Raw genomic sequence first — 13918 nt, forward strand, 5'->3', positions numbered from 1 at the left:
GCATTTTTCGCTCAACAATTCAAGCAAAAAATAAGACGCAACAAGGATACTTGCCTAGTAAGTTAAAAAGCCGAGGTCAGGTGAGAGCCAAATAGCGGGGGGGCAGGGGGGAATCAAAAACAAGTTTAAGGGGGGCTATCGCAAAACACCCCTTGGATGACACGTGGCAAGAAGGGTACGATAAGAGGGGCCTTTGGGTGCAGTATCCAGCAGTACCCTCGGCCCATGGGCTTTCCACTCAAATAGCATGGAAAGGGGCCCGCACGTACGCCCATACAAAACCCTACTACGCCATCGGGTGAAAGGGGACAAGTAGGCCTCCAATCTTTCTTAATTTATGTGTTCCTCCTCTAGATTTGCGCCCGTCTAATGAACCCCCCCACCCTAAACTCTTTCTCCCCCCAATCCCTCTATAAATCCCTCCCTCCCTCTCCCCACTCTGCCTCTCTCACTCTCTCCCCCACCTCTCTCTCTCTTATTTCTCCCCCTATATATATATATACATATATAAAATATATATCTACTGGATATATAGCATTTCCAGCATCTTCTTGCTCTTCGATCGTCGATCTACAAACGTACGTACGTAATGTCGAGCCGGAGGAGCGGAATCTCGGAGGAGGAGATCAATGAGCTCATCTCCAAGCTGCAGTCTCTCCTCCCGGAGACCCGCCGTCGGGGCTCAGGCAGGGTAAGCTAATTTCTCCCTCCTCCTCCTCGTACCTACTCCGGCCGACCGTGCTAGATTCCTGTCGACCGGCCTGACCCCAACGTACGCATTCGCGTGCGTTAATTATTGCTGCAGGCTTCGGCGTCGAAATTGCTGAAGGAGACGTGCAAGTACATCCAGAGCCTGCACCAGGAGGTCGACGACCTGAGCGACCGGTTGTCGGATCTCATGTCGACAATGGACAACGGAAGCGCGCAGGCCGAGATCGTCCGGAGCCTGCTCAGGTCAAGTTAGGCCGGGCCGGGGTCTCAAATTATTGGTTAATAACGCCCACCCCCCCCCACTAGCTATATATCCAGTTCTTCTGCGTGTGCGACTACATATTAATTAATTAGTTAATTAGCTCTCCTGATACAACTATATATTTTGGGCTGGACGCCAGTCCTAGCTTTTTCTCTTTTTTCCTGTTAATGTACAATTTTTGACTGCTTAGGGTCATGGCTCGAGTTTGTTTTCTCTATGACGACCGAGCAACCACGAGAACTACTGTTTTCTACAGCAGCCCTTCAGAAAATAAAAAATAAAAATAAAAAAGTATCGCTTGTGTGTTACGATTTTTATTGATTTTGTTATCGTCTCTTGTCTCGTCGCGTGAACGCGGGTCGCGTTGCTCCGCCAGAGCACCGCAGCGCGCGGATTGTCGCTGTCCGCGGGACTCAAGTATGGAGCGCGTGTGGGCCGCCGAGGCGTTTGATCGGCGTTCGCGTTTTCTCTCGCGGTCACGGGTTAAAATCAAAAAAAAAAAAAATGAAAGAAAGATGAGTATGAATATAATGCCTAAAGTGCCCCTCGGCTGAGGATGTTTCTTACCAAGAGAAACTGACTATTTATGTACACAATGGCAAGCTGTACATGGTGTGTTTGTCTGCGGGGGACCACATCACTTGCATATTTCAAATACAACCCTCTCAAATATAACTTTCCTAAAACGCCCCTACACGTGTCGACCGTGCAGAGACCGGGGCCCTGCTGCCTCCGTCACTGATAGCACCGCGCGCATCTGCACGTGAGAAGTACTTGAACAGTTAATAAAAACGCACAAGCGTAACTCCCGAAAGAGAAAGTAACTTTGAAAAGACACTTCTGCCACTAGGATGGCGTACAATTCTAGAAATATTAGGGGTACGAACAGTAACTCGATTTTCATAACGGAATGCCAGTACGATTTCCAGGTGTCGAACTTTTCACGTAATAATTCCCAAAAAAACGTAATAAAAAATGATATTCACATAATTCCCTTTAAAAAAAAAGGAGAAAAAAAGGAAAATTACTTATTGCCGAGGGGAGAAGACGGAAGCATCGGCCGCGAGCAGAGGAACCCCTCGATCGGAGTTCGGATCTCTGACGTGGCGATCTCGCCGATCCGATCCCCGATCCGTTGGTCCTCTTCTCGGATTCTCAGCACCTGATTGTGGATCATCCGCTTCTTGGAAGAATCCAAATCGATCCGGCCCGAGTTCAGGTCCATCGATGCTCAAATCTACGAGAGAGATCAAGATCGAGAGATCGAGATCAGAAGCAGAACGTTTTTTTATTCTCCCTTTTAACTTAATTTTGGTGGTGATGGAGTTTTAATTAGGGGGGGTTTTAATGGTGTTGGCTCCTCTTTATACGTAAAGGGAGATGCGGGGTAGAGCTCGCCGTTTCTTATAAAGCACGCAGCTCTTGGGCACGTGTGTCGCACGCGGTTGAATAGGAGCTCGACACGTCTGCAGTGATCTGATGTGGTGGGGCTTCGTCGGCGAGGGGCCCTAAACACCTGGCGAGCTTACGTAGGACAGGTCAGCGTATGATTAGGTCAAATGGTAAGGGGGTTCGCTTTAGGTGGGCCCTAAATCAGTGAGCGGGTGAGAGCCTGGGTGCTCTCGAGGTGGGACTCCTCCGGGAGTTAGTTGGGAAGTTGAGGCGGTTTGATCCGCACCAGGTGGCACGTGGTCAGCCAGTGGGTGCCACGTCATCACGAGCTCAGGCGAAGTTAAATCATATGAATTAACAGTTATCCCTATCTTCGTTCTAGTATTTTCGCTTGAGATATGCTTATGCAGTAACTAATTAATAATGAGAGTTTTTTCTTCTCTTTAATTCTTTCAATGTCTTTGATAATTATGCGTGCGTAGCTAATTCAGCGTAGATTGCTTAGAATGGATTCCATGGATTATCATTAGACACATAGAAATTTAAAATTAGTAAAAAAATAACCTCAAAGTTACAAAAATTACAAAAGCTCTCTCAAAATCAAAAAAATATTAAAAATTTCTAAAATTTTAAAACTTATAACTGGTACACATCAAATTTAGAAATTATAAGCAGATTACTAAAAATTTAAATTTTTTTTTAAAAAACAACCCAAAATATTAGTAATTATAAAAACACCTTCAAATATTTAGAGTTACGAGAAATATTCTAATATTTAAAAACTTATCACTAATACATGAAACATGAAAATTATAAACGTCCAACTTAAAATTTAAAATTTTTATAAAATACTATCAAAGTTTAAAAATTGTAAAACACACCTTCAAAAGTTTAAATCACAAAAAAACTGAAATTTGGCAAAGAAAAGAGAAAATATTTGATATTATTACATTAAGATATACTATACTAGCATTAATTGATTATAATGTATAAACATTTATCTCTAATGTTGATAATATTTATTTATAAAGTAAAAAAATATATATAAGGAGTTATGTATAGAGAAACTATCAGAAAGTTCAGAGATATCATTTAAAAGAACTAAGTTTTTTTTATTTCAAATGGAGAAGTGAAGAAAATTAACTCAAAATTCAGAAACATTCATGAATCACCTGAATTAACATTGATAAAAAGCATATCGAGCAAAGAAGCACTAACCGAGTTCTCATTGAAGAACATATTGAAAAATTATGTCCTAATTAAAAAAATGTTATTCATGAAAATTACAAGAAAAATTAGAAGTACTTATAAATTTTCATACTTTATTCTAAAAATACTGAAGGAATTATAAATTTAATATAAATTTTTATATAAATAATCTTGCAATAGAAGCTAAAGTGAAGCCATTGATCAACTACATTGCGAGATATAATAAACTAGATAAGATGAGGAAAATCATTATAATGGGCAAAAAATATGCACATGATACTTAGTTACCATAGTGTAAGTAAAAAAATAAAATTAATATTTTTTCTCTAAATAGTGGCACGACTCTGCAAGTATCCTTATTTGGGGATATGACTACCAACGAAAGATCAATTTTTAAGAACACGGTCAAAGATAAGCATGTAATAGTACTGTCAAATTTTAAGATATTTAAATATGAAGGTAACATATTTTACAACTAAAATTCTTATTAAAGGTCATTAAATATAAAATTCATCTTATACATGTCTCAAATTTATATAAAAGATATGTATGTCATCGTAAATTGTGTTAATAATATATCAACTTATTAAAAAAATAAGAGATAGATAAGCAAACCAAACAAATTACATCCATACAGCACAATAAAGAAAAAATATTACACTTTAAATCTAATATGCATGGCTCATTCAGAACAAGTTGCTAAAACAAAAACATCTCCATCAATATTCTTTATAAATACAACACAAATTTAAATTATTTTTATTTTTAAAAATTGCTTAATTTTTTGAGTAAAATCAGGAATCTTTAAAAGTGATTTTCATGAACTCTTTTAATTTTTTATATGGTTATGTGGATGCTTTTATCATAAAAGTGATTTTCATGAACTCTTTTAATTTTTTATATGGTTATGTGGATGCTTTTATCATATAAAAGTGTACTAGAGTTAGCATTAATATTTATTTTATGATTTTTTCTAAAGTCTATTAGTGATTAGCAACAAAATTTATATTCTCATTAGTTTTATTCTAGCCTATTTTTAGTTTATCATATTGTCTTATCGGCTTTAATTATTCATCCTTCTTTTATAACATTATCTTTTCAAGTGTTTTTTATTTTTATAACATTATACCTTCTTAAGTCAAGCTTGGTTTCATGCCAATCTAAATAACGTGAAAATTCAAATTCGCTTTAGATTATAGTTATTTATTGTCAATTCAATTATTACATGAAAATTTTAAATTTGATGTAGTCCATTCAAACAAACATTAAAATAAATAAATAATCACAATAGTAAAGTTTGAAAACATAAGTGAGAAAAACAATCAAAGTGGAACTGAGAAACAAATTTTGGTAAAGAAATAAGTCAGAAATACTTAATCATAACATTTAATCACGTGCATTGCACGTGCATAAATCCTAGTCAACTAAAAATAAGCTAAGTCATAGTCATTAATGCTTTTAGCCTAATTATTCTATCTATTATTAATAACCTAAATTAATTACAACATAAATTAATTAAGCGCAAGAATTAAAAATCTAAACACAAAAGTAATTATTCTAGCTTCATCATTCTAAGCAATCTGAGCTAAATTAGCTACGCATGGTTATGAAAGGAAAACTAGAAGAAATAAAACAAGGCATTAATTGGGAGAATCAGAGAGGAGGAGAAAATTGAGCAAAACTCTAGAGAAAATAATTAGTTTATGCAATGAAGGTAGCCTTCCTCTCAGATAGTCGAACCTTCATTTGGTTACACGATGATCAATAATTAGTTAATTATTCATCAAGCAACTGCAACCGTAGTGGCTTTTGGAAATTTCGACTGTCGCCATTTAGCGAACCAAACAGCGTCCAAGTTTTTTTTACCCCCTTTTAATACTGTATGCACGTGCTGATTAAGGTCAAATCTGTTTTCCATCTTAATTTTCAGGAGGTATGTTGACATATTAGTATTATTAGGGACTTAATTGTAAGTTTTGTAGGGGCCTATATAAAGCCCAAGAGATCTCATAATGAATTAGGGTTTCATATTCTTTTTGGTATCAGAGCCCCCACAAAAACCCTAGCCGCCTCCACCCTTTACCACCCCCTTGCCAAAGCCCACCCCGACTCCTGAAATACCTACACCACCACCAATTTCATCCCAAGGTGATAACATTCCTACTGATAACATTCCTCTCCCTACTCCTCCCACACCAATATCAGTACGGAGGACTACTCGCAGTAATGCGGGACATCCTCCCGATAGATATGGTTGGGATCTTGCCCAGTATGTATCATATTCTAGTATCCACCCTGCATATGGAGCATTCATTGCATCATTGGACTCTGTTACTGTACCTAACAATTGGCAGGTTGCTAAGAAGGACCCAAAATGGAAAGCGGCTATGCACGAGGAGCTAGGAGCTCTAGAGAAGAACCGCACTTGGGAGCTAGTAAAGTTACCAGAAGGAAAGAGAGCAGTTGGATGCAAGTGGGTCTTCACTGTGAAGCAGAATCCAGATGGACAAGTTGAGCGCTACAAGGCTCGCCTGGTGGCAAAAGGGTATAGTCAGACATATGGCATCGATTATGATGAGACTTTTGCACCGGTGGCGAAGATGAGCACTGTTCGGACCTTAATCTCTCTGGCAGTAAATGGTGGATGGAAGCTACACCAACTAGATGTGAAGAATGCATTTCTTCATGGAGATCTAGTGGAGGAGGTATACATGGAGATACCACCAGGATTTGGTACAGATCAGACAGTGGGAAAGGTCTGCAGATTGAAGAAGTCTCTCTATGGTCTGAAGCAATCTCCCCGTGCTTGGTTCGACAGATTCAGAAGGGCTATGATTGGTATGGGATACCAACAGATCAACGCCGACCATACAGTGTTCTTTCGACGGAGTGGAGGCCACATTACTATGCTTGCGGTATATGTGGATGATATGATTATTACAGGGGATGATGAGAAGGAGATTGCCCAACTCAAAGTGAGACTGGGTAAGGAATTTGAGGTGAAAGATCTTGGCTTGCTTAGATACTTTCTTGGAATAGAGATAGCTCGAGGAGCGGAGGGGATCGTCCTATCCCAGAGAAAGTATGCACTGGATCTTCTCAAAGAGACAGGAATGTTAGGGTGCAAACCTGCAACTACACCGATCGACCAGAGGTTCAAGCTAGGTGCTGAGGCTGGAGAACCAGTTGATCGTGACAGATATCAGAGGTTGGTGGGAAGGCTGATCTATTTGAGTCACACACGTCCTGATATCTCTTTTGCAGTAAGCGTGGTGAGTCGCTACATGCACGATCCGAGGAAGGGTCATATGGACGCTGTGTACCAGATTCTGAGATATTTAAAGAGTGCCCCCGGAAAGGGGCTGATATTCAGAAAGAATGGACATGTGAACATCGAGGGTTATTGCGACTCTGACTGGGCTAGCTGTGCTGATGACAGGAGGTCCACCTCAGGATACTGCATCTTTATAGGAGGTAACTTAGTCTCGTGGAAGAGCAAGAAGCAGTCAATGGTGGCGAGATCGACAGCTGAGGCAGAGTATAGAGCTATGGCCTTAGGAGTTGCTGAGTTGCTATGGTTGAAGAGTATGCTGGTGGAGCTGAAGCTGGATCAAGGAGCTAAGATGAAGTTATGGTGTGACAACAAGTCAGCGATCAGTATTGCCAACAACCCAGTGCAGCATGATAGAACCAAACACATCGAGATCGATAGGTTCTTCATCAAAGAGAAGTTGGATAGTGGACTACTGGAGCTAAGTCATGTTTCGACTAAGGACCAGGCAGCAGATTGTCTGACTAAAGGACTCAGCTCAGTAGATATGATTAGAGGATGTGACAAGATGGGCTTAATAGATATCTTTCGCCCATCTTGAGGAGGAGTGTTGACATATTAGTATTATTAGAGACTTAATTGTAAGTTTTGTAGGGGCCTATATAAAGCCCAAGAGATCTCATAATGAATTAGGGTTTCATATTCTTTAAGGTATATATGTACGGGGAGGAGTACTCTAGGTGTACTGTTAACATAATCCAAGGATATGTGAAGCCAATTAGAAATCAGCATCCTACAAGTTTTGTAGACCTGTTATCATTGCGAATGTGTTGGGAGGATTTTAAATCTTTTTTTTTTTTTTTTGAACCTCTTTGAACTGTCTTTATTTCATGATATTCATCAGCCAGGAAAAGCGATTTTAGACTACATATATATATTGTTCCTGTTGTAGCTTGAATTTTTGTTTCTAATGTTTTTCCAAACTTTAGTTCTTCAGTTTGTGCTGGAATTTTTTTCGTCCTTGCTTGTTGCTTCTTTTTGGTAATATTTTCTCTGTTTTTTATTTTTATTTTAAGGCATGCTTCTTTATATATCTGCAAATTTTATAGCGGCAACCTGTGCAGAAGCGTATAAAAGATGTCAAATCCAAATGAAAACAAGTTTTATATCCTGCTGTTTTGGTTCATAATCTGTGAAAGAAACCTAAAGATGATGTTCGCGCGCTCTCATCGATCCTTTCCAAATAAATTATGGAGGTTTTTAATTTGGTCAATGATTTGTTTAAATGAAAACAAGTTTTATATCCTGCTGTTTTGGTTCATAATTTGTGAAAGAAACCTAAAGATGATGTTCGCGCGTTCTCATCGATCCTTTCCAAATAAATTATGGAGGTTTTTAATTTGGTCAATGATTTGTTTAAATGAATATTAAAACAAGTTATACATGAGCATCGCCAGAGTATCCAGTGGTTCCCGTTCATTTGAGAACCGTCGTTAAGATACTTCTACAAAAGCCATTGAGCTTTTTCAGTGATTTCTTCATAAAGCGAGTCAGTCATGGTTCATAATGAACACTAATGCTAGTCGTTGCTTGATCAATACCTCCTACAGCTGAGCCACAAAATTAAAGCTGATTTTCTCGTTAAAGACTCGTAATTATTTCATAACATAGGAAGATTTTGAACTCGTAATTATTTCATATTAATACAGAAGTCATTCTTATATAAATTCAAAATTTTCACCTCCCACAAAAGATTTAGAGGGGCCTATATATTTTCAAAAGCTTAAGCTTATATCAGTTTTTTTTATCACTTATGGCTTTTATAATAAAATTTATTTGGGTAGAATAGTAATTTATTAGCCAATTCTAGTTTATTAAATGAGCATATAAGCTAGATTTTTAAAAGCTGAGAAGCATACCAGCCCTTTCAAATGAGTCCCACTAGAGGCACACCATCAACCACACTCTCAACCACACCCCACATTTTCTATAGTACGTGCTTGTGGGCCATGCATGATATTTTAAAAAAAAATATCATGCATGGTCCACTAGCACTGTAGAGAGTGTGGAGGTGTGGTTAGGAGTGTGGTTGAGGGTGTGCCCCTAGCATTATTTCTTTCAAATAGAGCTTATAGGCATGCATATTTGGTATTTTATAAAACAGGTAAATGCAAAAAAGTTAGTTAAAACTTCAAATTAGTTTGACCAAAAACTAATCACAGTGTCTAATGTGGACTCAAAAGGGCTTCTTCTAATTGGCGTATTAATCTATTCAACTGGAGTCCTTAACAAACTCATCAAACGTCAAAATGCACCTTAAGCTCTTTGCAACGTTGCATCTTGGTTACCTGACCTAATTCATCTCGAACATATTTGGTTCCAGTCCACCACATGAACCGAATAGCAACTATAACACTATTTTGCAGAAAGACCACCAAAACAAAATATACTTTGCAACGTATATCCACTCATCTTTTGATACCAATTATTGTGAGTACATATATAATAAAAGCATATAACTGAATTAGTTACCGGACTCAGTGACACCCCCTGACCATTAGTCGCTCGTTTCTAGCTCATGGAAAACGGTAAATCAAGAATATATATATTCAGGTTCTGGAAAAGCTCGGGGAGATGAGCATTGGTGAGCCTGGTCCTCTTGGTGATCTCCTTCTGCTTCTTCTGTTTCTTAGGCTTCGCTGGCAAACCATGGACCTCAGCCATGACCCTTCTCTTTGCAGTATTAGCGGCGGGCGGGCTTCACGCCATTCTTCTGAAGATCCTTCTCGATATCCACCATGTCTCTTGGTAGCTCGGTACTACGAAATAGCTGTTTGAGATCGTCGTCCACTTTGATCACTGCTTTTGGGTCGTTCGGATAGTATACAATGTCCTCTTGTGAGTCCATGTTAACTGGATAGGAACCATACGTTGCCTGCAGTCTTCAGAGTCTGCTCGAGCATGATATCATGTTAATTGTGACACAGTTAACATGTTTTGAAGGAGGATATTTAATTGAGGGCTGGTGCATCGCTGACGTGACACATCCAGTTTGTCAGTTATGGTCTGAATATGTTAATAATTTGGGTGCTTGTAGTTCGGATGTATTAGTGACACATTAGCCAGACTCTGATGTATCAGTGACACATTAGCCATACTCTAGAGGGGGCACAATGCTTCCAGTTTATTCTATAAGAGAAAGGGTAAATTACACAATAATCATGACATTGACTCTGCTGAAATGACCAAACTCCAAAGAAAAAAAAGGTTCTGAAACACTCAATTACACTAAATCATTATTGGTAATGGACAAGAAATATCTATATGATAAGATGCTATTGGTACATGTGCATGCATGGTAAGTCGATACGTTGTAATACAGGCAGGCCAGCGGTAATCTTGGAAATCATAACAAATAAAAGAAGAAAATGGCATAGATAACATGTACAGCGTATATCATTAGGTGATGAAGTTAGTAATAGAATATTTATAATGAAGGAAAGAAGGGGTACGAGATGGCAACTCAGTATACTAATTGAAATGATCTATCAAAAGATAGACTAATACGAGACCCGCTAGTCACATTGAATCAGGTGGACCTCACAAACTCTATCTCTCAGTAGTTCATTTTGCTACGTAAGGTAGCAACTCACATCCGGCGTCAACTAAACGAAAACATTCTAACTCGAAGATTGTAAATTACATTTGCAGTATATATAGGAAGAGCTCCAGTCAGTCCTTGTCTGTGCTAACTACTATGAAAGAAAGCAAATTAGATGAATATATTTAAAAGGAGATCCATAGATTTAACATTTCATATCTAGCCATGTTCTGATTATCTGAAGACTACAGCGTTTAGGAACAGGGGGTCCAGCCATTCCTTGAAAAACAAAACTCTGCAACAGAAGGTGTTGGGGAAAACCCCGATGCTGAGATCCAATACCAAATAGCCAATCAAGAAGGCCAAACACAACCAAATCAATAACACAAATTACAAACACCAATTTTAACGTGGTTCGGCAATTGCCTACGTCCACGGGGCAAGGAGGGAGAGTTTTTACTAATAGAAATTAAGGGGATACAACTAGGGTTAAAAATCTCACCAAAAACCCACAACAAATCACTCTTGATCTCTCCAAAATGCTCCAACAATAGAAGCCCACAAAACCCCTCTCAATGGCTGCTAAAACCCTCTTGCTCTAAGCCCTAAAACGAGTTTTGGGTATTTATAAAAATCCCAAACGAAACGGGTCTGGATACAAACCCAACCCAAAAACCGCATCGCGGTTGACCGCCACGATCGACCGCCCCAACTCCAGAGACTTATGGCCACGGGCGCGATCGACTGTGACGGTCGACCGCTACAACTCTAGAAACTCACATAGTCTCTGGCCAAGGGCGCGGTCGACCGCCAACTCCGAGAAGCTCAACCAAGATCTGTGCACGAATGCGGTCGACCGCCAGACACCCACGGTCGACCGTGAGACACCCAAAAGCACACTCACGCCTTTTCCAAGCGGTCTTCCCCAATACGCTCGCCAATCCTACAGAAGGCACATAAATGTGTTTTCCAGACTTCTTGATACTCTACAGTCAAGTCAATTCTTGCCCTGTTTCAGTTTCAGCAACACGGAGGCCCCTCCGGATACTTCCGTATCAAAGTAAGAAGACTGGCTTTTCCACGCAGAGGTATATATAATTAGGATTTCTACATGATAAACTTCTATCTTGAAATCAAGTATCAATTATCAACCTTTAATTCATAAATAATTTGTGGGGGCTCAAAAATAAAGAGATTGCTCCACCACATATGAAAGTGTCTGATGACCGTAGCTGTATAATGAAAATAAAAAAAAAATAAAGAGATTGCTCCACCACATATTTAAGCTAGGCTTCTGCCTCTTGAAGGCAGGAGATGTCAGTTATCACTTCCTTCCCTTTTGACGCTATTTAATTAATTACATGGATAAATTACCCAAAGACCCAAAGCCTCCCTAGTTTTATTAAGCGAAAATAAAAAACAAAAATTGCACAAGAATTCGCTCTAGGGCGGCGGAAAAAAACGACGAAGCGCATTGATCTCCAGGGTTAAATCCTCAACTCCTACCGACCAAAGATCCTCAATTGAATAATGATTTTGCTGGAGAAAAAATAGATCAATTTTTTAGGGAAGAGGAAAGGGCGGTTTTTTTTTTTGAAGGCAGGGGAGGTGAACGAGAGCGATCGAGAGTTTTGACGGTCGAGGGGGCATAAATAAACGTACGATAAGGGGATGGGTCGGGGTGGTAACGGGTCGGGTACTGTAGGATCCGATTGGGTGCCCATTGTAAACATGCATGCAGGATCAATTTTTCTATGATGTGTCACTACTATTTATCCGTTTGTTCATCTGTATCTACTTTCTATACTACGTCTATACTATATCTATATATTTACTAAAACATTTTGTTTTTTTTTTTTGAACTGTAGGCGGCCGATGTTCACACCCTAAACGTTTGTGATCTTGGCTACCCATGAAATTTCTCACCTTGTGTGTTCATAAAATTTCCAACATTTGGGTGTATATGATACATGCAAAAGATCAAACTAAGCTCTTTGAAGCTCTTCAGAAAAATTACAAAAATCAGTATGTTGTTTTGTGACAAGCCATATAAAAGGAAGTATCAGCTAATAACATATTGATCTATATATCAATCATGTTGGAAGTATGTCGTTCAAAAATTGTCAAAAAAGGGTAAATGATATTGAGACCGTGTCGTATGCATCAAGCCTCCAGAATGGATATATCGGATTGATATATCGATCAATTCATGAATGTTGTAGCGGATGAAGTTACAGAGATGATCACGAGACAACTTTTTGAGAAGAAATTTAGAATCTAAAATCTGGCCAGAAGGAATTGCTTGTTTACATAGCTTGATGGGAAAGCCCGGACTTAATTCTCGGATTAATGCCCCGGGGACCCCAAATAGGAGACCCCGGGAGAGACATGTGGGCTGTCCCCCTCCGGTTGGATGATGCACTATTCCAACCGGAGGGGAACAGCTCACCTTTCCCCACCGGTCCCTGTAGAAACGTCGTAATTATCGGCTTTAAGGATCTTTTTTATTTTTGGGCCTTATCACTAATGACTGTTTACCTCAACTATCAATTACCACTTGTGAAGATGCCTCAAGGGCTTAGAATACTTCGTCTCCATGTGCTTGCCCAGTAAATTATGTTGCTTTCGTTTCCTTTTCAAACTTCTCGAAGTACATATCCCAGTTCGGAGCTTTAGGCGTTGAACTAATTATTGTTCTAATAACCTTTGCGCGACGATATAAGAAATTTTCTTCAAAATCAAATTTGTTTTGCAGTCCAAACCTCTAATACAGAAAACTGCCAACATTCAGACCAAGAGACTAGCTATCACATAGAACACAACAGCTAAAAGTGAAACATCAATCGCAGTCCAATTTAAAGCTGATGGTCTTCAAAAACTTAACAATCCAGGCAACTGAAGGGAATCACCCTGAAGGATATCCAAATGAGCTGCGCGCTAAGCGCAAATAAGCAAATGAAGCATTTTAAAGATAAAACATATCCAATTAACCATATTAAAGCAAGTTACTCGAAAACAAACAGTCTCTTTCAGACCCAGCAAACTAATTTTACTGAACCTAAACATCAAGGAAAATTCAGAGTCCAAAACAAAACGCAACAGAAGTACCCTTAGAACCAAATAACCAAAAACATTCGATCATTCCTCATCCTCGTCTCCATCATCACCACCTGCCGCCTTCTTCTTAGCTGCAGCCTCGCTCTTGCGCTTCACTCTTCCAGGTTTCCCTCCGCCAAAGGGGCTTGATAGTGCAAAATCAATGTGCTTGGCTGACTCAAGCTTCACCAAGAAAGAGGGAACATTCACAACTTGCCTCCCAACCCTACATAGAGAGTATCAAAACATTAATATCAAAGCTATAAACTCAAAGAGCAACTTAAAACAGAACATTTTTAATGTTGAAGCTGCCCATCCGGAATCAATTCAAAAAAATTATGATCAGAAATGATTAAAATCATAAATGCTGATGTTA

At 39.1% G+C, this 13918-nt stretch overlaps 1 protein-coding gene and 1 long non-coding RNA gene across 2 annotated transcripts in view; both read right to left on the minus strand.

Moving 5' to 3' along the window:
* Window positions 1574-2727, minus strand: LOC109832013. The gene is made up of 2 exons (XR_002244604.1): window positions 2002-2727; window positions 1574-1730 (listed from the first exon to the last, which is right to left on the minus strand). It is a non-coding gene; the product is annotated as an uncharacterized LOC109832013 (long non-coding RNA).
* LOC109832596 (40S ribosomal protein S9-2) overlaps window positions 13363-13918 on the minus strand; it is a 4257-nt gene continuing 3701 nt past the window's right edge. The window contains exon 3 of the mRNA XM_020399963.1: window positions 13363-13768. Coding sequence (XP_020255552.1) covers window positions 13585-13768 — 184 coding nt within the window. The 3' untranslated portion in view covers window positions 13363-13584. The remainder of the gene's footprint in view (window positions 13769-13918) is intronic.

This window comes from Asparagus officinalis, chromosome 3 (assembly GCF_001876935.1).
Source record: "Asparagus officinalis chromosome 3, Aspof.V1, whole genome shotgun sequence".
NCBI classification, from domain to species: Eukaryota; Viridiplantae; Streptophyta; class Magnoliopsida; order Asparagales; family Asparagaceae; genus Asparagus; species Asparagus officinalis.